Genomic DNA, 24,202 nt, shown 5'->3' on the forward strand with positions numbered 1-24,202 from the left:
AGAAGAATAGGTAATGATCATATAGCATAGGAATAAGATAAAACAAAGAGGTAAAAATGATTAACCAGGGAAGGTAGGCAGAGGAGAGCCAACATATATATATATAACTGGAGACTTTAAAGAAGAAAGCCAAAACAATGGAAAAAACAAATATTTATCAATTGAATTCAAGAACATTTTCCTGAAGAAAGATTTTACTCCGCATGTCAAATGGGCATACTATATTTAGAAAAAGTTGACCCAAATACTTAACTCTAAGACGTATATTAATAACACTGACTATAAAAGATAAGAGATCATTTTATAGCAAGTAGACAAAATGATCAAGTCACCTATAAGAGAACTAAAATGAGACTGGTATCAGATTTCTCTACATCTCCTTTCAGTGCCAGGAGATAATAGAGCAACATCTAGAAGACATTCAAGAAAAGACAGTATGAGCCAAGAATTTTATATCTAGCCAAACTGTCCTTCAAGTATAATCAGTTTTTGTGGAAATTACTAGAAAATGGAAAGTGAGCTAGCCAAGAAGTAGCAGGAAAAACTTCAGTTGAAGAATTGAAGATCTCAGCTCATTGATATTCTCACTGGGTCATGAGGCATTTTTGGAGGTTTGTAGAAGGGAGGGTGGTAGGTTGGACAACATTGGATACTTAGAAGCCTTTATAGCAATATCTTCAAATTTTGTGAGGAGAAGATTATTTTGAACCCAGCCAAACCCTTACCAATCTTGTATTCCTGTGATGAGTAAAATAAAGTCATTTTCAGGTTCAAAAAATAATTTTTCCCAGGAAAATAAGTGGTTATCCACTATTTTGATTTTAAAAATTAAATAGCTAACTCCTGACATAATAAATGAATAGTCTTTAAACTTTTGGCTTTAAAGATTTTTTTAAGTCTTTGATGGAAAAGACATTATCACACAGAGTTTAATAAGTTTACTAGCTTTTCAGAAATTTTTTCGGAGAGTAAAAATGACAAAACAAATCAAAAGCATGGAAATCGAATATTAAAAGGTTTCTTGGTTTAAACTGGTGTGCTAGGAAGAACTACCAAGATAAAGATGTTTATACTTCAGCCCTGCAAACAAATGAGAATAAACCACATCCAAATTAAGCTTGAATATTCTCAAAAAGAAAGAAACTCTCTTTGTAGCCATACGAAGTAGAAAGGTAGGGGGTTGGTAACAAAGATTGGCCATTAGTATGAATCTGTGAGTTAATAAAAAATGGAAATAGACTCATTTAATGTGAGTCCCTAAAGATTTTCAGCATAGTTCCCAGATATTTGGAGTGATTGAGTCTGAAGTACTTCAGAAACGGAAATGTGACCCAGCTCCAGTGGAGCCCTCAACGGAGGCAGTGGATGGGGCCAAACTGAGTTGTTTTCAGCAGTGTGCTGATTTTAACTGTATGATCATTTTAAAAAATAGGAATACTTCCAGACATCTCTGTTTTTCAACCATGTTTACCAAGATTTCACCCTTGGGGAATAGATTTTCATCTTAGTTTATGGAAGTCTTTGAGAAACCTGGGAAATGGCTAATGAGGTAGATCTTTTTAGTGGTAGATAAAAATTAGGAGATGTTAGAATCTTTTTAATAATAACTACAGTTTTTTAAAACAACATTTAAAATTATGAAAATAGCCAGGCACGGTGGCTCATGCCTGTAATCCCAGCACTTTGGAAGGCCGAGGCAGGTGGATCACCTGAGGTCGAGAGTTCAAGACCAGCCTGACCAACATGGAGTAACACCATCTCTACTAAAAATACAAAATTATCCTGGCGTGGTGGCATATGCTGGTAATCCCAGCTACCCGGGAGGCTGAGGCAAGAGAATTGCTTGAACCTGGGAGGCAGAGGTTGTGGTGAGCCAAGCTCATGCTGTTGCACTCTAGCCTGGGCAACAAGAATGAAACTCTGTCTAGGAAAAAAAAAAAAAATTATGAAAACAGCCTTTTGTTTAAAAAAATACATAAATAGCAGAAGTAATCTGATAGGAGAATTGAACATCAAATGGTTGGGTTTTATTTTAGCAAAACATAGATGTTTTGTGTACACAATTTATTCTTTATGTAAATGCCACTTACGTTCAACAGCTAATTCCCAACTTGGATTTATGTGTTATTTGAAACAGAATTTGATTCTTATTGTCTCGTGACAAATGGCTGTTTTCTCACACATTTTTATGAAAAGTTATAATCTTGAGTTGAAAGAATGGAAGAATAAAGCTTGACTTTTAAACATGAAGTGTATAGCTTAATTCAAAGAAAATTAAATAGTGCTATGTTAAAAGTAGGCAGAGTTCTTCACACTGTAGAAGTCAGTCTGGAGACTTGATTGTTGTAAATGTCCTTTTGTTTGTTTGTTTTACTGTTTTGTAACATAATCTGAAGGGTTTTATAAAAATAAATGCAGAGAGGTGAATTTAGCTTCACCACTCTTATTTGCATATCTGATCGCTTAATAAATGGTAGTAATATTAATAGGATGCTTGCCTAGAATGAAAGAAGGGAATTTTTATAAGGAGGGTATGATCACTATTCACCCAGAATATAAGTATTCACTCTTACATATAAATCAACGCCTCATGTATCATTGGTTGATTTTGATAAAAATTATGCAATTTCAAGAAAGCAGAAAGCTCTTTATTCCAACATGTTTTTACCCTCACTGACAAAAATGACAACTTGAGAAATTATTTAGAAACTTGCATATGATAATCGGGGGTGGTATTTAGTGTCATTAGGGACAAAGTTTAGGGTTTTTTTGAGAATGTAAAACTGTACATGTTGGTTTTGTTTTAGCACATATGACAGGAACAAACTAAAACTATTCAATCTGTTGCCTTGTTCTGATAGATGTGTATGGACTCAGAAAAACATATGATCTACACTTTTGGTGGTAGAATTTTGACTTGTAATGGCAGCGTAGATGACAGCAGAGCCAGTGAACCACAATTCAGTGGCTTGTTTGCTTTCAACTGTCAATGTCAAACCTGGAAACTTCTTCGAGAGGACTCCTGTAATGCTGGGCCTGAGGACATCCAGTCTCGAATAGGACACTGCATGCTATTCCACTCAGTAAGAACATTCCGTACATTGCGTAAATGTTATTTTGTCATGTATATCTAGATAGGAAGAGAAGTGGTGAAATCTAATTCTTTAGGAAGAGATTAGTGTAGCAATGACAGAGAAAGACAAAACTTCTTTAACAGTGAACTGTTTGCTAATTATGAGACTCTTCCCATCAACCTGGTAATTCCTAAATAGTTACTACCTGGCTACCAACCTGGGCAATCTTATGACTAATTTCACTGCTTATGTAGATTTTGTAGCTATGTTCCTTTCTTATGCCTTTCCACTTACGTCTCTTAGTAATTAGAAGGACAATTTCTTACTCTGTTCTCATTTTCCCTTCTGCTATTCTCCATTAAGTACAAAGAATTTAAGATTTGATTTTATAGAATTAGAATTTAAATGTATCAGCAATGGTCAGGAGCAGTGGATCACTTGATTCCAGAAGTTTGAGACGAGCCTGGCCAACATGGCGAAACCCCATCCCTAGTAAAAATACAAAAATTAGCCTGGCGTGGTGACCTGTGCCCGTAGTCCCAGCTACTTGGGAGGCTGAGGTGGGAGAATGGCTTGAACCCAGAAGGCAAAGGCTGCAGCAGTGAGCCAAGATCATGCCACTGCACTCCAGCCTGGGTGACAGAGCAAGATTCTGTCTTAATAATAATAATAATAATAATAATAAAAAATATCAGCAAAACCAACATACAGACTTTATTTTAACCTTTTCAAATGTTCTAATGAAATCTTGGTGTTCTTTCTGTGAACACAGCTTTAAAACAATGTCATGAAATATTTTAAACATGTTCTTTAACATGTATTTTACACATGTTTTTCTCTCTACAAAGTGGACAGGATAATATAATACATTTTTGTGTGCTCATTGTTTCAACAGTTATCAGTAGTCTGTTCATTTTTCATACAGCACTTTAATTTCATTCATTTTCTTGATGTTTCTTTGATTTTTAAGTTTATGCTTAAATTTTATTGTGCTGGAGTATTTTTAAAATTTTTATTCCTTTTCTACAACATCTTGTTATAGCATGTGCTGTAGTGTTTTAAAGCAGATCCCAGATACTGTATCATTATACTTGTAAATACTACTATAGTGTATAATTCTAACAGATAAGGACTTTTTAAAAACATAATTACGGTTGGGTGTGTTGGTGCACTCCTGTAGTCCCAGCTACCCAGGAGGCTGAGGATTGCTGGAGCCCAATTCTGGGCCACATTGCACTGTGCTGATCAGTTGTTCATACTAAGTTTGGCATCAATATGGTTACCTCCCAGAAGCGAGGGACCACCAAGTTGCTTAAGTAGGGGTGAATTGGCTATGTCAGAAACAGAGCAGGTCAAAACTCCCATGCTGATCAATAGTGGGATTGCGCCTGTGATAGCCACTGTGCTCCAGCCTGGGCAATACAGCAAGACTCTATCTCTTTAAAAAAAAAAAAAAGAAAAAGAAAAAAGAAAAAGGAAACATAACTGCAATATCATTATCAACCAAATAAAAGCAGTTCTTTAATATCATTTAATGTTCTATCTGTGTTCTTTTTTTCTAATATACTGAAAAATACCTTTACTTAATTGTTTTATTTAAGTTAAGATTCAAAAAATGGTATTTTGCATTTGGTTGTTAGGTTTCTTACATTTTTAAAAAAATTGTAATAGTACTCTTTCCTCCCTATTCCCTATTCCCCCCTACACACAACCCACTAAGCGAGACATTTGTGCTCTAGAATCTCCCACATTTCCAGTTTTGATTTTGATTTTATCTTCATAGTGTCATTTAATGTGTTCCTCTTTCATTTTTCCTGTAAACTGGTCATTGCACTCAGAGGCTTGATTTTAGATTCACTATCTATTTTGGGGGGCCGGGGAGAATGTGCAAGAATACTTCATAGACACTCTGACTGCAAAATATAAAGAGGCATTTAATAACTGGTTGTCATACTTTTAATGATGTTAATAGGTTTGGGTGTTATTAGCCTGACTGATCAATTATAAAGTTTTCTTTCAAACTTTTACCTAATCGTTTTTGTAGCCATTCATTACCTAAATTTCGTTAGGATGTGTAAGACGGTGATTTTTCTAATGATGTCATTTCCTCTGCATTTGTTAAGTGTGTGATTCTCCTATTACGGGGAAAAAAAACAAAACAAAACTTCCTCTCATTAACTTTTTGGTTACCCTGAAATGTAAAGCATACTGAATAGGCAGTATAAATGTTTCATTGTTTTTCTTTATTGATTTTCATATTAATGAGTTAACTTTGAGGCTCCAAAGTTAACCAATGATATGTATACAAAAATTTTATTATGAAGTATTTTACATATCTGATGTGTTTCTATCCAATGCTGTCATTCTTCTTTTATTTTGAGACGGAGTTTTGCTTTTGTTGCCCAGGCTGGAGTGCAATGGTGGAATCTTGGCTCACTGCAACCTCTGCCTCCCAACTTCAAGCAATTCTTCTGCTTCAGCCTCCCAAGTAGCTGGGATTACAGGCATGCACCACCACGCCCGGCTAATTTTTTGTATTTAGTAAAGACAGGGTTTCACCATGTTGGCCAGGCTGGTCTTGAACTCCTGACCTCAGGTGATCCACCCGCCTCTGCCTTCTAAAGTGTTGGGATTACAGGCATGAGCCACTGTACCCGGCCACTTTCTTGATGCTCAAATTTTTCTCTTTGGCTAGTAGGAGCACCCCCCACAACATATTTATGTATCTTTTTTTGTAAGAGAAAAATTAAATCGTGAATTCATACTGATATGTCTGATTCAAATAAAATATTTTTTATCTTAATGTCTTCTATTTTGTAACTTTATATCTTTTCTTTTTACCCCGACTGGAGCGCAGATCGTAGCTCACTACAGCCTTGAATGTCAGGGCTCAAATGATCCTCTCACCTTAGCCCCCCAAGTAGCTAAAACTACAGGTGTGTACCACCACACCTGGGTTTTGAGAAGTAGTAGTAGTAGTAGTAGAAGTAGTAGTAGTAGTAGTAGTAGTAGTAGTAGTAGTAGTAGTAGTAGTGGAAGTGGAAGTGGAAGTGGAAGTAGGAGACAGGGCCTTGCTGTGTTGCCCAGGCTGTCTCAAGCAATCCTCTCACCTTGGCCTGCCCAAATGCTAGGACTACAGGTGTGAGCCACCATGCCTGGCCTATTTTTGTGTCTTTTAAGGTTAAAATCCTGCTTCATAACATTACTTGCTTTGTCTGTCTATAATAGCTTTCACAGTAAAGAAAACTAACGACAGAATCACTGAGTGCTGTTTAACGTTGCTTTCTGATTATTTTTCTGTTTAGGATTTAGACTTCTAGGGATGGGTAGTCAAAAAGTATGTATTAAAATCATTAGAAATACTATTTCTGTGTCTGAGTATATCTTTATATACAGATAGGTTTATTTGTTGGATTTTTTTTGCCCAAATTTTAGATTTTTTTTTGAGTTAATTTTGTCTTCTAATTAAATAAAAGCATATACATTGTTCTAAAGTCAAAACCATACGTCAAGGTATTATTTTTGGAGAGGTCTTCCTGCTCTGTTCCTGCCACTATAGGTAACTGTCTTTTATTAGGTTTTGGTTTATCCTTCCTTTGTTTTTCAAAAAAAGAAGCAATCTCTATTCTCGCTCTCGCTTGCGTGCTCTCTCTCTCACTTTCCCCCTCTCTCACATTCTCTTTCCCTCTCTCCCTCTCTTTTTGTCTGATGCACAGATATTCCTTCTTCTCCATTCCTACACAAAGGAAGAAGGAACCTGTATATATTATTCTGCACCTTGCTTTTCTTCTTTAACAGGATGTCCTAGAGATCCCCTTTTAGCAATATGTAGAGAGCTTCCTCTTTCCCTTTTATTCCAGCATAGTACTCCATTGGGATCTGTTATAAAATTACTTTTGTAGAGGTTTAAGTTTTTAAAGGATCATTCTGAGTTCTTCATGGAAGTGACAAGTTACTCCTTTTTTTTTTCTTCTTTTTCAGAAAAATCGTTGCTTGTATGTATTTGGTGGCCAGCGATCAAAGACCTATTTGAATGATTTCTTTAGTTATGATGTGGACTCTGATCATGTAGACATAATATCAGATGGCACCAAGAAAGACTCTGGGATGGGTAAGGGCATTGAGTGATTTCTTCTCTCATGTCTTAACTACTTTAGGTAGAAAACTGCAGTTCATTCTCTTTTCTTTCTAATCATTTTTCACCCTTTCTTTATTTCTTTAATTGAGTAATTCCAAGTAAGCGAAAGAAAATTCTACCAGCTTATTCAGTTCTATCTATTTTTAAATATGGGAATTACTATTTCCTTCAAGCAGAAAATATGTGAATTTCTAAATGAATTGTGTGTGTGCTTGTTGGGGGGCGGGGTAGGAAGAATCAGTATCTTAAAAACTTTTTATTCTGTGTTTGCTAATTTTTTTCATCTTCTATTTTCACTGTAGTGATCTTTATATTAGGCACTAGCATAGTAGGGTGTGTGTCTTAAGGGGGGAACTTCATGGGATTGGTAACACCTTGTAAGTTTAAAAGCTCAGCATCTAGGAGGTTATTAGTAGTGGAATGGCTGCTTTGCTTAGATTATGCATATTGCCCTGGCATAATTATTAATAGTGCTCCATTCATTTTCAAAAGTGTCCTGTTTTGATCATTTATAGTTACCCTACATAGTAGTTGCTTTGCCTGTGATTATTGTACCTAAAAGAGTGGCTTTAATTAAGGTGCAATGGTTTAAAATGCTAATTTGAACAATAGGGTGAGAAATTAGATCAGCTGCTTTTCTTTTTAGCTGTTGCTTATAAATTGGTGTTTTTATTATTGGCTCTTTTGCCAAATGTGGATAAAAGCACTTGTTTCACAGACATTGTTTCTGGATATTTTATTGATTAATACAAGCTTCCTTTAAAACAAAAACAACAAAAATATTTTTTAATTAAAATATTTGTTCACATTTAAGAAGAAAAACTTGTTTTAAAACAAACAAACAAAAAAACAAAAGATAGGCAAGGCACAGTCGCATATGCCTGTAATTCCAGCTAGTCCAGAGACTGACATGGGAGGATTGCTTGAATCTAGGAGTTTAGGACCAGCCTGAGCAACAAAGCAAGACCCTGTCTCTACAAAAAGGAGGTTTCCAGATAAAAGTAGACTCAATAGATATGTTAAGCATTTGGAAGAAAAATCTGTTGATGAGTATAAATAGCATCTAATGTAAAAAACGAAGGATAGGGACACAACAGGAAAAGCGAAACTTTTTATAAAAAAGGAGACATTATCACAGTAAATTTCTTGGCTTTACAGTAAGCAGTATTTCCCTAATCATAATGCAGAACTACAGTCAGTTTAACCAAAAATTGGGATGAAATATAGTGGGAAGATAGTGTAAGTGTAGTAAACATCTTCGACTATTACAACAGGAAATTAGTAGGTAATGTCTAAAATAGCAGCTTAGCATGTGATTTAGAAATATGGACCTGAATAGGTAATAACATTATTTACCCTATCTAAAATTGTCTTATTTACTCATTTATTTACTGTTGCCATAGGAGAGTGTAGAGCTATATGATTTAATATTTGACTTTCTCTGGCTTTTAAGAGTTATTCTAACTTACCATTAAAATAACTAGGAGGGTCAGGCGCAGTGGCTCATGTCTTTAATCCCAGAACTTTGGGAGGCTAAGGTGAGAGGACTGCTTGAGCCCAGGAGTTTGAGACTAGCCTGGGCAGCATAGTTAGCCCTCATCTCTATAAAATAAAAATAAAATAGCAGGAGAGAGGTAATACTCCTTCTACAATCCTAAGATGGGTCTCCCTGAAAAAGGTAGTGAAGATAGTAATTGATATGACAATATGTTGAAAATTATGACATGCTGACTCAGTGCTAGACTACGGACACGGTGGATACAAGGCAATCACAGTCTCTCAAAGTGCTTATAATCTAGCTAGTAGGTAATGTATTCCCATGGATAATAATTACTACTCTTTATTTAGACCCTGCCATATACCAGAATATCTTTAATTGGTGGTATTATTCTAATGTACAAGATGAAAACAGTTACACAACTACGTAATGACAGAGCTGGGATTTAGAAGTTTGAGTGCAAAGAAGGTGTTTCTGCCATGCTAAACTACTGCCCAAGATTAAAAGAAAAAAGTGGCGGCCACGTGAGGTGGCTTACACCTGTAATCCCAGCAGTTTGGGAGGCCAAGACAGGCGGATCACGAGGTCAGGAGATCGAGACCATCCTGGCTAACATGGTGAAACCCCATCTATACTAAAAATACAAAAAATTAGCTGGGCGTGGTGGCGGGCACCTGTAGTCCCAGCTACTCGGGAGGCTGAGGCAGGAGAATGGCGTGAACCCGGGAGGTGGAGCTTGCAGTGAGCTGATATCATGCCACTGCACTCCACCCTGGGCGACAGAGCGAGACTCTGTCTCAAAAAAGAAAAAAAAGTGGCAACACGTGATAGTGACAGAGAACTAGTAAAATAAAAATTCACCATGACAAGTAGGCTTTAATGACTGTCATTCAAAACAATTTTTTAATGAGTTAAAATTATGTAGTAATGTACAGTATCGACAATTATTCTTCAGTCATGGTTATGGCTAGCTTTAGAGCAGTGTGGCAATTATTCTTTTTATTTAATTTTGTTGTGGTCATAAAAGTAAAAATACGCTCATTGTAGAGAATTTGAAAAATAAAGAAGATGCAAAAAAGAAAACATATCAAACTGTCCAGAGATAAATTTTGATATATTTCTGTCTAGTCTTTTTAAAACTTATTTATTGTATAAAAGTTGATGCAAGTTTGTATTCTATTTTAAAATTTACATTAAATTGTGGGGTTTTTTTTCCATTATTGTGGTTTTATTAATGTGAACTGGAGATGTTATTAGAAAAGACAAATGGATTCATTGTTTGATTACTGCTATAATCAATTTTTCTAAAATCAAAATCACCATTTTTTACTGTGTGTGTTCAGTGTGTAATTGGTTTACACAATTGAATTTTCCCACAATGCAAATAAATTCATTAATAATATTTGTTGACCATCTACTAGCATCTAAGTTTGTCCCTCTCCCTTCCTCCTTCCCTCCCCACTTAGTTCATTGTCTTCTGTAGGCCCAAGATTATTTTAGGCACTTGGGATTCATCTATGGACCTGGAGGATAAGATCCTTTCCCTTAGAGGACTCACATTCTAGTGGAGAGAGACCTGCAGTTGTGTTCTAAGTACTGTGAATAAAATACACTGGATGCCATGATAATGAATAACAAGGGAAGTCTCATTTAAACAGAGTAGGTTGGGAAACCATCTTTGAGGAGGTAATCTTTAAGATTTAAGATGAAAAGTAGAGAATTAGGAAGAACCATGTGAAGAACTGAGAGAAGAACAAGTACAGAGTTCCCAAAGCAGGAAGGAACCTGGGATGTTCAGAAATAGTGGGACTGGTACGTATTGAGGATTGGAAAAGTTGGTATGAAACTAGGTTAGAGCTACGGAGATAAGAGTCAGAGTATTTAGTGCCTTGTTACAAATGCAAGGAGTTTGGATTTTTTTTCTGAATAAAATAGATTATTCAAAGGTTTAATATCAGTGTCTTGATCTAAGTTTTAACAATACCACTTCTTTGTCTAGGTGTATATTTTCCAAGTGGTTAATTTTGACAATGTTCCTGTGAGTTGCATTGTTCAAAGGCTTGTTTACTGAGGATTTTTATGGCAGGGTTGAGCATCTGGTTAGAATTACTTGGAAAAATTTCCCACCTAAAACTGTTGCAGTTATACTTGGAATTGAGGAACCTCAGTGACTCTGTTAGCACATTAGAGTGAAATGGAAATTATTCTCTTTTTTTCTGTTTTTTTTCCCCCTCATCTCTGCCTCTCTCACTTTCTTCCTTTTCCCTCCTTCCCATTCTTTTTCCCATGTCCCTTTTACTCCTCCCCCAACTTTCTCTCTCCTAGAGGATTCTAATATGCGGCTGGGATTGAGAACCACTGTTCTAGCTCTCCGGAGTCTATTTCAGTCCTTAGTTAACCTTAAGCAAGTTACCTAATGTCTCAGCTTTTGCTTCCACATTTGTAAATGACCCAAATTAGATTTTAAGGAAAATAGCGTCTCTGTCCATGGCTACCCTAGGAGTAGAGATGGGTTAACCCTCTAGTTTCGACTGGTGTTACTGTTGGGTGCCTTTTCACAAGAGGATGTTAATACTACTACCCTCAGTTCACTAATCTAGCCAGTTAACATCAAGTCATGCCAATTTTGCCTCATCTTCTCTCTATTCCCATTGCTGCTTCACTACGAACTAGTTTGGTCTAACATCACCTATTTGGCCTCTGTCTCTAGACTTCCTCTCCCTATGTACCCCTCCCTGCAACCCATTCTCCACACTGCAAGCAGGATACAGCTATTCTGTGTTACCAGTAAAGAATAGAACCATATGCCTTAACATTTATAGAGCAGATATTTTTTGGTCACCTACTAGGTGCCAGACAATAAGCTACACACTAGGAGTACAACTGTGAATGAGGGCGCTATCTTCATGGAGTTATGGTTGTACACAGAGAGGAAAAATAAAGTGACAACCTTACCTTTAGATTAGTGCTAGTGAAGAAAAGAACATATTTTTAAAAATACAAACCTGGTGGGCTTTCTTCCTCACTTTAAATTTTTTAATGGTTTCTCCCTGCCCTCAGGATTAAGTCTAAACTTAACATAATTCACAGACTCTTTTATGATGTGCCCCAGTTTAGTTCTCCAGTCCTAGTCTTGGTGTCTGTACTCTTCTTGCCACCAACTCTGTTTCACGACCACAGAATATTAAATCTTTATAGATAGTGTGTTTTAACTTGCCTTTGAGAGTTGCCCATGCTATTCCTCCTACCTGAATCACTTTCCTCTCCCCTCCAAAATCTAGCTAACTTGTACTGCTTACCTCTCAGATCTTAGCTTGTAGATCGTTGTTGCCCAAAATTCTCTAATGCCTTAAGCCCAGGTTAGAAATATAAAAACATGTGGCTCTAGCCATCATTGTTAACGCAATTCTAGGTATTCATCTGGCTGTAAAATCTTGACTGTGCTTTTCAAAACCTATACAAAGATCAGCTGAAATACACAGACTTTGTTCATGATTTCTTAAAGAGCATTCAATGGTTTCAGTACTCTAGATCTCCTAAAAGTCTTTTACTGAACTAAATTAGACTGTTCAGAAAACCTCACATCAGAACCATGGTATATTATATTGTCCTCCCATAGAATTATTTTACCTCACTTTTAAAAAGTACATTTTTTTCTCTCTTACTAGATTATTATTGTAAGCAGTGAAAAGTACTTTTAAGAAGGCAGAATACTATTTAAATTCCCACATTTTAAAAATATTCTTAGAAAACACCAATTTTATCCATTATGTAGATGCTCTGTAGCTTATTAATCATTCTGTTGTTTGTTAACTGTTGTTCTAAAGATTTTTTACTACAGTTAATTACTGTAATTTGAGATGGACTTAACATATAATTACTGTGTTTATCTGTGATTCAGTAATGTGGCTTATTTGATTAAAATTATATTTACAATGTGAGTATCAAATGGGATTGTTTGAGCTCATAGAGTAAATTTGTTTGAACTATTGAGATCACCGAGATGGTATAGCTAATAGTAAAATTACTGCTGTTTATATAATTCTGTATTGTCAGATACTATAAAATCTTAAGTTGTTGCTCTTTATAATTATCTGAATGTACCATCTTAGATTTAACATCTAAAGATCTGAAGAAACTTTAATGCTTATTTTTAAACTACAGTGTAACAATTTTATGCTCTCCTCAGAAGAAAATTATAATTTAAATCAATGGATTGGCAGCTGCTTTAAGGGATTTATTAGCATTGTGTCTAATACATACATAATTACATCAAAATTCAGCATATCTAAAACTTGAGTTTATTTCTGAGAAACTTTTGGCAAGTAAGACTGTGAACACAAGGGGTTTAGCAGATTCCCCATATGTAAGCTCTGTATTTAACACTAATTGAAACTTATGTGTAGAAGATGGTCTGTCACACCACCAGAGTTTTGTAGTTTTCTATAGAAACTCAGTCTACTGTAGTAAGAGTGCTTTCTCCTGTTCGTATTCATTCAAGGAAGAAGCATATATTGAACCTTCTTCATTTGCCAAATGCTAAGTCAAGTATTGGTAATACTGAGGTCTTACAACCTGATGCTTGTTCTTTAGTAGTTATGTATTTACTTGTTTTGATTTTTAAATTGTGTCCACTCTGTTTTCCCACATCTGCCATTGTTTATTCCATCCTGTTCTAACCATTATAGCAGATTGGTACCATTGAAAGAATAGCAAATTGAGAATCAGAAGACTTGGTCTCTCTTTGTCTGGGTCTGCCACTCATCCCTCTGTAATTCTAGAAAAATTATATAACTTCTCTGAACCTGATTATTCATCTGAAAATGAGGAGATTGGACCAGTTGATCATAAGACCTCATCTAGCTCCAAAATTTTGAAAATTAAATTTCATTCCCTTCTGCTGTTATCAGGCTGTGAAACTAAGATATGAGGGCTATGTGAGTTACATCTACAGAACTTGATTTATCTATAAATAAATTTTTATGAAAACCTTAAAAGCAAAATCATACTGATTTTCATTTTGGCCCTGGGAATGTGCTTATTGTGCTTACTGACATTTTAAAAAATTAGTATGGTCATAACTCTTTATGTTTCTGATCCTTTTATACTTTTTTTTTTTTTTTTTTTTGAGATGGAGTCCCGCCCTGTCGCCAGGCTGGAGTGCAGTGGCACAATCCCGGCTCACTGCAACCTCTGCCTCCCGGGTTCAAGCGATTCTCCTGCCTCAGCCTCCCGAATAGCTGGGATTACAGGCATGCGCCACTACGCCCAGCTAATTTTTGTACTTTTAATAGAGACGGGGTTTCATCATGTTGGCCAGGATGGTCTTGATCTCTTGACCTTGTGATCCGCCCGCCTCGGCCTCCCAAAGTGCTGGGATTACAGGCGTGAGCCACCGCGCCCGGCCGATCCTTTTATACTTTTACCAATTAAATGAGTAAAGCCAAACTGGCAACACAGAGAAGACTTTGAAGCTGATGATTTGCTGTCATTAACATAGATTAGTTACTGGACTAGAAAATGGTAGTGCTTATTTTCAACATAATTAGGCTTCATTGCTGTCAGTTTAGTATGTTTTGTATTTGATGTGTCATTATTCAAACAGAGTATCTACTTTTTGCCTCTCAAAATTATTGGTAATCATAACTTTCCCTGATTTCCCCCTTCTACCCTCCCAGGGGTGTTTTTGCTAGTTACAAGCTTACAAAAGTATTTTATATTTTTAGATATGATATTTAGGTTACTTGATAGTAAATGAGAATTAAAGTTCACATGTAAAAACAAACATCCAAGAACACTAACAACAATTTTGAAAGTTAATGAAGTAGTACTGGCACTACCAGATATTTATAAAGCTACAATTTGCCAAAGTACAGACTAATGGGATGAAATAGAGCAGATAGTATAAAAATGTCCCCAAATACATATGAGAATTTAGTATATGGTAAAGTTGGCATTTCCAGTCAGAGAGAGAGAATAGATTAAACAGTATATGACATGGAGACATTGCTTAAGACTTGGCAGTATTTTAAAAAAAGGAAAATCTGACTCCAGCCTGGGCAACGGCAAGACTCTTTCTCTTTAAATAAGTAAATAAATAAATATGAATAAATGGGAAAATCTGGATCCCTACTTGACTTTTGTGCATCAAAGAAAATTCTAGGTGAACTTAAGTTTCATACTTAAGAAATAAAATTATAATTCCAATTATTTTTAATAATCTAGGATTAAGAGAAGACCCTTCTAAACATGCCACAAACCCAGAAATCATAAAGAAAAGGAATGTTTGATTTTTGCAAAATTAAAAAATATAAAAAATTGTTAAAATATCAAATAATGACAAACTAGCAATTAAGACAAAGCTTATTTCCTACAATGAACAAAAGGCTCTTATAAACCAATAAAAGTGGATAATCCTGTAGTAGAACAATGACAAATTATATGAATAGATACTTCAAAGAAAAAATAATTCATATTGCCAGTAAATTTACACATGTACAGATGCTCAGCTTTATTCATAACTTTTAAGTGTAAATTAAAAAATCATTCAGTGAATGTTGGTATGGCCATGAGGAAGCAGGTGTCTTACATTCTGGTTGAAATGTATTTGGTACAGCCTTTTTTTTTTTTTTAACAGTACTTTATCATTATCTGTTAAAATACAAAAAATATATTTTTTTGACTAAGCATTTTACTCCACGAACTTTTCCTACTCATATACTTTTATAGATCCACAAAAAATAAGCTATACAGAGATATTTATTGTAGTATTGTATGCAAGGAGAAAAAATCTGAAGACGGATTGACCATCAACTTATTTGATTTTTATTTATTTGATTGTCCACCAGTAAATAAATTGGTTGATCCATTCAATGAGTTCAGTTTTTTATAGCTTAATACAGCTGAGATAAATCAGTAAATATTGTTGAGTGTCAAAAGCTAGTTGCAAATTTACAAAAAATAAATGATGAGTGGTAGAAAGAGTCAGGTAAAATAATAGAAGTTAGTTCTGAACTGGAGTTGTTACTAGTGCTTAATAGGGCCCCATCCAACATTTAAAATGTCCCAACTTTCAAAGAGAAGGATGTGGCAGACACTGTTGTTTGCTTTCCCAAGAGTCATTGGCCCTTTCTTCTGTTAACCAAACCATAATTTTGTTTAATGGCAAGTTGCCTAACCCCAGGGCATGAATGGTTAATCATGATTAGTCTAAACCAGTCATTATTATCCTTTGGCAAATTATTTCACTTTACCTTCCTCCCATGTGACACAATTCTGGCCAATGAGACATAAAGAAAGTCTACTGGAGGACATTTGACAAAAATGTCTTCCCTGATGACAATAGAGAGATGCTGAAAGAATTCTTTGCCTCCCTGCTTTGGGTGCTTGCTCTATATAAGGATGTGATGCTTAGAGTTGGTATTGGCAAGTTTCAAAAATGAGAAGGCGGCCAAGAAAATTGCAGAAAGTTAACCTAGCACCATGATTTGGTTGAACTCTGAAACAATCTTGGAGCTGTCTACTTGCAAAATTTTGTTACATGAGCTAATTAATCTACTGTTAGTTAGGTTTTCTGTTACTTGGAGCTGAAAATATCCTAACAAATAGTGAATTTGTGGAAAGCTATTTTTTATTAGATTCTGTATTTCTGTGACAGCTCTGAAAACTGTTCTTTTCCTTTGTCTTAGCTAATCAGTAATGAATATGTGCATTGGACCGTGAAGCAAAAATAGAGTTGAGATTAATTCATAAGTTAATGCAATAACATATCTTCCTCAGGAATTCAAAGGACTTCGAAAATATTTGTTAACTTTTTTTTTATCCCGCCTCCCACAGGGTTTCTTTATGTTAAATATTCTGACAATCTCTCCCATTTGCTTAGAGGATAAACCAAGGAAGGAAGAGAAAAGATGTGATTCAGACATATAGATAAAATTTTTTTACTTCCCCTTTAGCTGTTCTATTTTGAGTTTTAAAGATGTTAAAGAAGAAATAGAGTTGAAGGATTATCATTGTAACTTCCTAAAACAATTCTAAAAATAACGAGTTGGCAGTGATAATTGTTGTATCATTCTTATTTTCTGTTTTTTTCAGATAAATGTTCTTTCAAAATATGTTAATGATTAACGTTTACTGATCTGCTTGATTAATTTTTCTCTGTGAGTCAGTTTCTAAACTGGTTAAGGTTAAAGACTGGTTAAGGTCCTGGCATTTAGTTGAGCTTTTTAGCAGTTGAATCTTAAAGTTTTTAAAATCGTTTATGTTGCAGGTCTTTTGTCCTTCCCTCCTCCCCCGCAAATATACCCATTAGAAACTGTTAAATTGGCCAGGCATGGTGGCTCTTGCCTGTAATCCCAACACTTTGGGAGGCCGAGGCAGGCGGATCACCTGAGGTCAGGAGTTCAAGATCAGCCTGGCCAACATAGTGAAACCCCGGCTGTACTAAAAATAAAAAAGTTAGCCTGGTGTGGTGATGCACGCCTATTGTCCCACCTACTCAGGAGGCTGAGGCAGGATAATTGCTGGAACTTGGGAGTCAGAGGTTGCAGTGAACTGAATTCACATTATTGCATTCCAGCCTGAGTGACAGAGTGAGACTCTGTCTCAAAACAAAAACAAAGAGAAAAGAAACTGTTAAAAATTGAAAAGATAGCCTTGTTTTCATCTTGCAAAGAAAATCAGTACAGAAAACTATTAATAGTTTTGCCATATTAGAATGAAAGCTGCTTTCTTGGTTTTGACCTTTAGTTTTTTTTGTTTTTTGATAATGCCATTTTTATTTAACCAGCCTTCATTTTTATTATTATAATTATTATAAAAGTAATGCAGTTCACATGATCAATAAAGCAAAACTCAAATAACATAGAATGCTATAAAATGAAAAGTACTTCTGCCAAAGTAGCAAACTGACACAGGCTGCTGATTCCCTTCCCCAGAATCAACCCCAGAGAAATAAAATTGAGAGCAGCTGGATTCCAGAAACTCCTTAAATGAGACTGAAGGCTCACTCTCCCCCAGATTACTCTTCAGTTAATTTTTACCCTTTCACTATAGAAACTAGCAGCGGTAGCCTAGCCCACTAGTGTCAGAATTCGGTGGGCAAACATTATGTCAGTGCAGAAACCCTGCTGGAGTTCAGAGTTGATGAAAACATGTGGACTGACCATCTGTTCTCAATAGTTCATTTCTTCTTCTCTTCTCCCTTTGTCCAGGGAGACTGCCTTCTCCTTCCTCTTTAAACCCTTGCCTGAAGGGTTTAAAGGTACAAAACTGTTGCATAGGGGCGTGATCATATATGGACATGATTCTTGGTTCTTTGTGCCTATGCTTCACAACCCTATGACTTTTCCTCTCTATTTTCCTTAATCTCTACCAGTTAAGGCCTGGCCTTTGAGTCCTCTCCAATATATCTTACCAGAAAGAAGAGCTGATTCCCTGAAAAACATTACCTTGCATACTGATATAACTAGACAGTTGAGGACTACAACTGTCTCAAAAAAAAAAAAAATGAGTAAACTTATACATGATGTAAAGCAGAATTATTAAAACAGATGAACGGCCAGGGGTGATGGCTAATGCCTGTAATCCCAGCACTTTTGGAGGCTGAGGCAGGCAGATCACCTGAGGTAGGGAGTTTGAGACCAGCCTGACCAACATGGAGAAACCCCGTCTCCACTAAAAATACAAAATTAGCCAGGCGTGGTGGCACATGCCTGTAGTCCCAGCTACTCGGGAGGCTGAGACAGGAGAATCGCTTGAACCCGGGAGGCGGAGATTGCAGTCAGCTGAAACTGTGCCATTGCACTCCAGCCTGGGCAACAAGAGCGAAACTCCATCTCAAAAAAAAAAAAAGATGAACCAAGAATTTAAAATAAGCATGATGAATACACTTAAAGATGTAAGAGAACACACTAGTAATATGAAATAAGATCCAAACATTATAAAAACAGAACCATATGGAAATAGTAGATATGAAAAATATAATGAAAATGAAGACTACAACAAATATAAGTAGGATGGTATGAGTGAATTAATCAGTTGGAAGATTAGCAAGAGCACTCTTCCAGGAAAAAGCGAGGGAAAAAAGATAAAGAAATAGAAAATAGAGTAGAGAAACTAAGAAAGATAGAGAATTGTTGTACAAGTGCCAACATCTTAAAAGGAATTCCAGAAGGAAAGAAAAATAAAAATTTAAGCCCGGGCACGGGGGCTCACACCTGTAATCCCAGCACTTTGGGAGTCCAAGATGGGTGGATCACCTGAGGTCAGGAGTTCAAGACCAGCCTGACCAACATATTGAAATGCTGTCTCTACTAAAAATACAAAAATTAGCCAGGCTTGGCGGCGCATGTCTGTAATCCCAGCTACTTGGGAGGCTGAGGTAGGAGAATTGCTTAAACCCACAGGCGGAGATTGCAGTGAGCTGAGATCGTGCCACTGGACTCCAGCCTGGGCAGCAAGAGTGAAACTCCATCTCAAAAAAAAAAAAATGTAGGTGAAATAATTGTAGAAATAATGGAGATACATTTCTTAAAATTCAAAAATGGTGAAAGACTTCAGATTGGCGAAAGAGCTCATAGTGTACCAAATAGAACAAATAAGGGAAAGCGTTATACCTAAGCAGATTAAAGTAGAATTAAGAATAGCAGAGAGAAAATTCTGAAAGATTTCAGAGAGAAAAAGCAGATGACCTGTAAGGGAACAAGAAGATAGACATTTGACAGTTGAACAGCAATGTAGAATGAGAACAAACGATAAAGTTTAAAAGTAGCCAAGAAAAACAACTTTGAATCAAGAAATTTAAATCTTCCTAACTTTGAGATGTGAGGGTGACATAAAATATTCTCAGGCATATTTGCCTTAGCACATTTGCCGTATAGAGACCCACAGTAGAAACCCATTTGGGAGCAGGACTCAATGAAAACTAAATCTAAGAAATGCTAGAAGTATGTGATAAATGATGATCAAAATTTGTTGTTGCCTGAAGAAAAACACTAGGACCAATATTCTAGGTCAAGGAACCATGGCGGAAAGGGAAAATTGGACACTATATAAATTCAGGTATTGTGATTAGAATATAGAGAAGAAACTATTCTATATTATTAACACTAAAATGTCATATACAAGGCTCAAGAGTTAATGGATCTTGATTTTCTTTCTAACTTCCTTTTCCTGTGTCATGTGTCAGTGCCACCGTCTCCTATATCTCATGCCATCTTCTTTCTTGGATTCCTTTTTTTGTTTTGTTGGAATATCTCCTTAAAGAAGTTTATATACATATATATATGTATATACATATATATATACATATATATACATATATATATATATGTAGTCATATGTATGAACTTTGAAATTCTCTTATTTTGCCCTCGTTAAGATTGCTAGTTTAACTGGAAATGGAAAGTTAGTTCCGTATCTTTTTATACTTCTCAGAATTTTAAAGTTGTTATTCCATTGTATTCTAGCATTCATTGTTACTGATAAGTTGTAGGGCCAAAAGAGTTATGATACTTTTCCTCAACCCTTTTAAGAGTCATGGTTTGACACTCCTATAATAAAAGACAGGTTAACAAAAGAAAGCATAACAAATTGATTTAATCAAAGTTTTACGTGGCATGTGAGCCTTCAGAAGAAATGACCCAAAGATACAGGGAAAACTGTCCATTTTTTTGCTAAGATTTAATGAAGAATGAACAGCTGGTTAGAAATATGATTGGGTAAAAGGCTATGATTTAATGCAGGTAGACTGAGGTGGGGAAACCCAACAAGGCCCGTCTGTTCAGATTCTTCTTGGTCCCTCTGTGTAGTACTTCTTCCTCCTGGGTATGGGGCAGGACCCTGCTACAGCAAGGGTCTTGTGACCTACTATCAGACAAGGGTAGATCACAGAATTTCTTTATGGCCAGCTCCTAGACAGAAAGGCAGAGGAAAGTTGGATCAGTAATTCTAGTTTTTAGAATTTAAAAGTCTAGGCTGACTTTGGGAAAAAGAGGTTCTAGTTTTTATGACCCACCTTGAGGAAGAGGAATTCTGATTTGATGACTCACTTCTAGGGAGAATGAGGGAAGACAGGCAGGAGGGCAGAAGAAGGTGAGAAAGAACTTGGTTCTGAAGCTGTTCTGAGGCCTTCCAGTGTTCTTTAGTTCAAAGTACTTAGCATGCCAGAGTGTATTGTGTTCTGAGCCCCTGACAAGGTCTAATGTTAGTTTGATTTTTATTCCTCTGTATATAATAATCTGCTGTTTCCTTCTTTGGAAGCTTTTAGAATTTTTCTTTTCTTGGAGTTTTAACATTTCATATTAAGGTGGAGATGTACATCTATATATCTACATGCCATCTTTAAAAAAAAAAACATAGATATATGTGTGCACCATCTTTTTAAATTAAACATGCCTAGCTTGCAGTGGGCTCTCTCAAACAGGACACCCAGTTCAGGGAAACTTTATTTTTTCTTCTACATTATTTCTTCTTTCCTTCTGGTCTTTTTTTCAGATAATTTGGCTTTGATGGATATATCCTCTGTGTCCTTTAACTTTTCCCTCATAATTTCTATCTTTTTGCTGTTTATTCTGGTGATTTATCAGATTTATCTAGAGACCACTGACTTTGTTTCTAACTATGTCTGTAGTTTCATCCTGTCATTTGAATTTTTTGGTCATAGTTTCACTTTTTAGTATCTTTTCATAGTCCCTGCTCCTTTTTATGGCAGCTTATTCTTGTTTTGCACATGAAATATTCTCTTTAATCTCCTCAAGGATACTCATAGGGTTTTTTTTTCCCCCAAGTTATGTTCTTTTCTGCGATTTGTCTTTTCCTGGTTGTTCTATTTGTTCATCTAGGTCCCTCTCTTTTACACTGTTGATTTTTTTCCTCCTGTCTATAATTCATGTCTAAACTTTAACATTTATGAATAAAGGACTGTATCAATTAAGAAAGGTAGTTAACAGCAGTTTCTTTTACAGTGTGTAGGTCTCTTTTTCCAGTAGGTTTCTCTCATAAATGAGACACTGATCAAGGTCTTGTATAAGTGCACAGCACATACTGTCAACCAAGCTTTCCTATAGAATGCGTAAGCTGAGAATAGGCACACAAGTTGGGAACATATATGATTAACAAAGTAAAGATTGGGAGTTACTTTAAGCTCTGCTCTCATTCTTATTTACGCCCCTATGTCCTTATTAGAAGCTCTCCACAGAAGCCTTCCTCACAATCTACTTCTTCTCTTTGTATTCGATGACTTATTTGGAAGTTTTTCATCTTTTATCTCTGGTGAGTTACAGGCTCTGGTAATAATTGTAGGTGAAAACAGCCGTAGACAACATGTAAATGAATGGACATTGCCTGATTTGACCCTGAGCAGGCCAGATCAAGCCATAGTTTGCCAAGCCATGTTATAAAATTTTTAATTCAAAGGCTCACTATTAAGACAAAATAGAATAACGAAATTTAAATGCAATAAATTTAGGCAGTTACACCCTTCACTTCTACCACTTACAAAAGTAATTCCAGTTCTTTACTGTTTTTATCTTCCAAAGTTATCTGAGGAGCAGAGGTCAGAACCTGAGCACATCACTTCTGAAAATTTACCATGCCTTATTAAGAAAATACAATTGTCCCTTGGCATCCTTGAGGGACTGGTTCCAGGACCTCTCTTGGATACCAGAATCCTCAGATGCTCAAGTCCGTGAAATGGTGTAACCTACGCACATTCCCTCCTATACTTTAAGTCATTTCTAGGTTACTTATAATACCTGATACAATGTAAATAGTTGTTATAAGGAATAATGACAAGAAAAAAAGTCTGTATGTCTTCAATACAGTTGCAACCATTTATGGGTTTTGTTTTTTGTTTGCGGTTTTTTTTTTTTTTTTAATACTTTAAATTTGTAGTGGTTTGAATCCTTGAACATAGAACCCAGGGATATGGAGGTTCGACTGTACCAGACTTTACATACACTAAAGACTGTGGCATGAGGGTGTAGGCTATTATTAAGATCAGGTCGATATATGTGTGTGTATAAATATAAATATTGTGTATGTATGTATACAAATTGTATGTTGTGTGTGTGTGTATAATTTTATAATATAGTTACTGTGAAATGCATTTGGATAGTCTTTAAAATGTCCCAAATTTGTTGAATAAGAATGTAAAAGGACATGAATTTAAGGTAGACTAGGAAAAAATAAATACTGGATTATTTGGTCCCACTAAAGTAGATAAAGAAGACCAAGATCAATATGGCTGGCATCTCCTGCAATACATAGTATTCTAGGTTGACGTAAATATTTCACTTCAATCTGATATTTGTTTAGCTTTTTGAGCACATGATAATTGTTAATGGGTAAAAGAAATGTTAAAACAATGACATTGTTTTAGATCATGACAATTATGTTGTGAAGTAGCTGAGTTCATAATATGCACTTTATGTATATGAAATTATATTTCAAACATTTTCAAATAAGAATAAGAAAATTTGTCATTTGCCATATCAGTGTTTTACAGATTATTGGGTAATGCAAAGTGATCATCATTTATTTAATAGATTTCTTATAAAAATACAGCATTATTAACTTTGAGGAGTTTAAGCCACTCAAGGAAACAAAATGGCATATTATACCCAAGAATTTTTATTTATTTATTTATTTGCTTTAGAGACAGAGTCTTACTCTGTCACTCAGGCTGAAGTACAATGGCATGATAATAGCTCACTGCAGTTTCCAACTCTGGGCTCAAGGGATCCTCCCACCTCAGCCTCCCAGATAGCTAGAACTACATGTGCACACCACCACACTTGGCTGATTTTTAGTTTTCATAGAGACAGGGTCTCACTGTATTGCCCAGGCTGGTCTTGAGGTCATGGCCTCATATGATCCTCCCACCTTGACCTCCCAAAGCACTGATACTACATGCACAAGCCACTGCACCTGGCCCAGAATATTAAATTTTATTTTTGGAAGTTATTATATGTGATGAACAGATATTTTAAATGACTCTGACCTTATTAAGCAACGCTGTGTTTTACCTTTTATCAAATTTTTTTTCCCAGGTCAAGATTTGAATATTGAATCTCTACTATCAAATTAGAACTGTCCCAGATAATAAATCAGTTAATTAAAGCATTATCCTTTCCTTCCTTATGTAAAAATGATTATATTGCATACCTCTTTCTGCTTCTTTTTTCCCTGTAGCTGGCAATTGACATTTCCTTTAGTCTTTCCACAAATCATTTAGTAATTGTTATATTCAGGCACTATTCTAGACACTGGGAACAAAATAGTGAACAAAACAGCCTCTTTCCTTGTGGAGCTCATAGAGTAAGGAGAAGGCAATATATAATTGTTTATTGTTTAGTTAAAAAGTTATGTAGTGTGTTAGAAGTTAAGTATGTGGACACATAAAGCAGAATAAAGGTGTATTGATCTTTTCAAGAGAAACTAGTAGGGGCTGGATGTGGTGGCTCACCTGTAACACCAGCACTTTGGGAAGAT

At 35.7% G+C, this 24,202-nt stretch overlaps 1 protein-coding gene across 7 annotated transcripts in view; it reads left to right on the top strand.

Annotated features, from left to right (window-relative positions):
* MKLN1 (muskelin 1) overlaps nucleotides 1-24,202 on the top strand; it is a 381,688-nt gene that overhangs the window by 332,108 nt on the left and 25,378 nt on the right. For all 7 annotated transcript variants that reach the window (XM_063815012.1, XM_001135321.6, XM_054656300.2 and 4 more), the window contains 2 exons: nucleotides 2,862-3,083; nucleotides 7,056-7,185. In XM_063815012.1, the coding sequence (XP_063671082.1) occupies nucleotides 2,862-3,083; nucleotides 7,056-7,185 (352 nt within the window). The remainder of the gene's footprint in view (nucleotides 1-2,861; nucleotides 3,084-7,055; nucleotides 7,186-24,202) is intronic.

Source organism: Pan troglodytes, chromosome 6 (assembly GCF_028858775.2).
Source record: "Pan troglodytes isolate AG18354 chromosome 6, NHGRI_mPanTro3-v2.0_pri, whole genome shotgun sequence".
NCBI lineage: Eukaryota > Metazoa > Chordata > Mammalia > Primates > Hominidae > Pan > Pan troglodytes.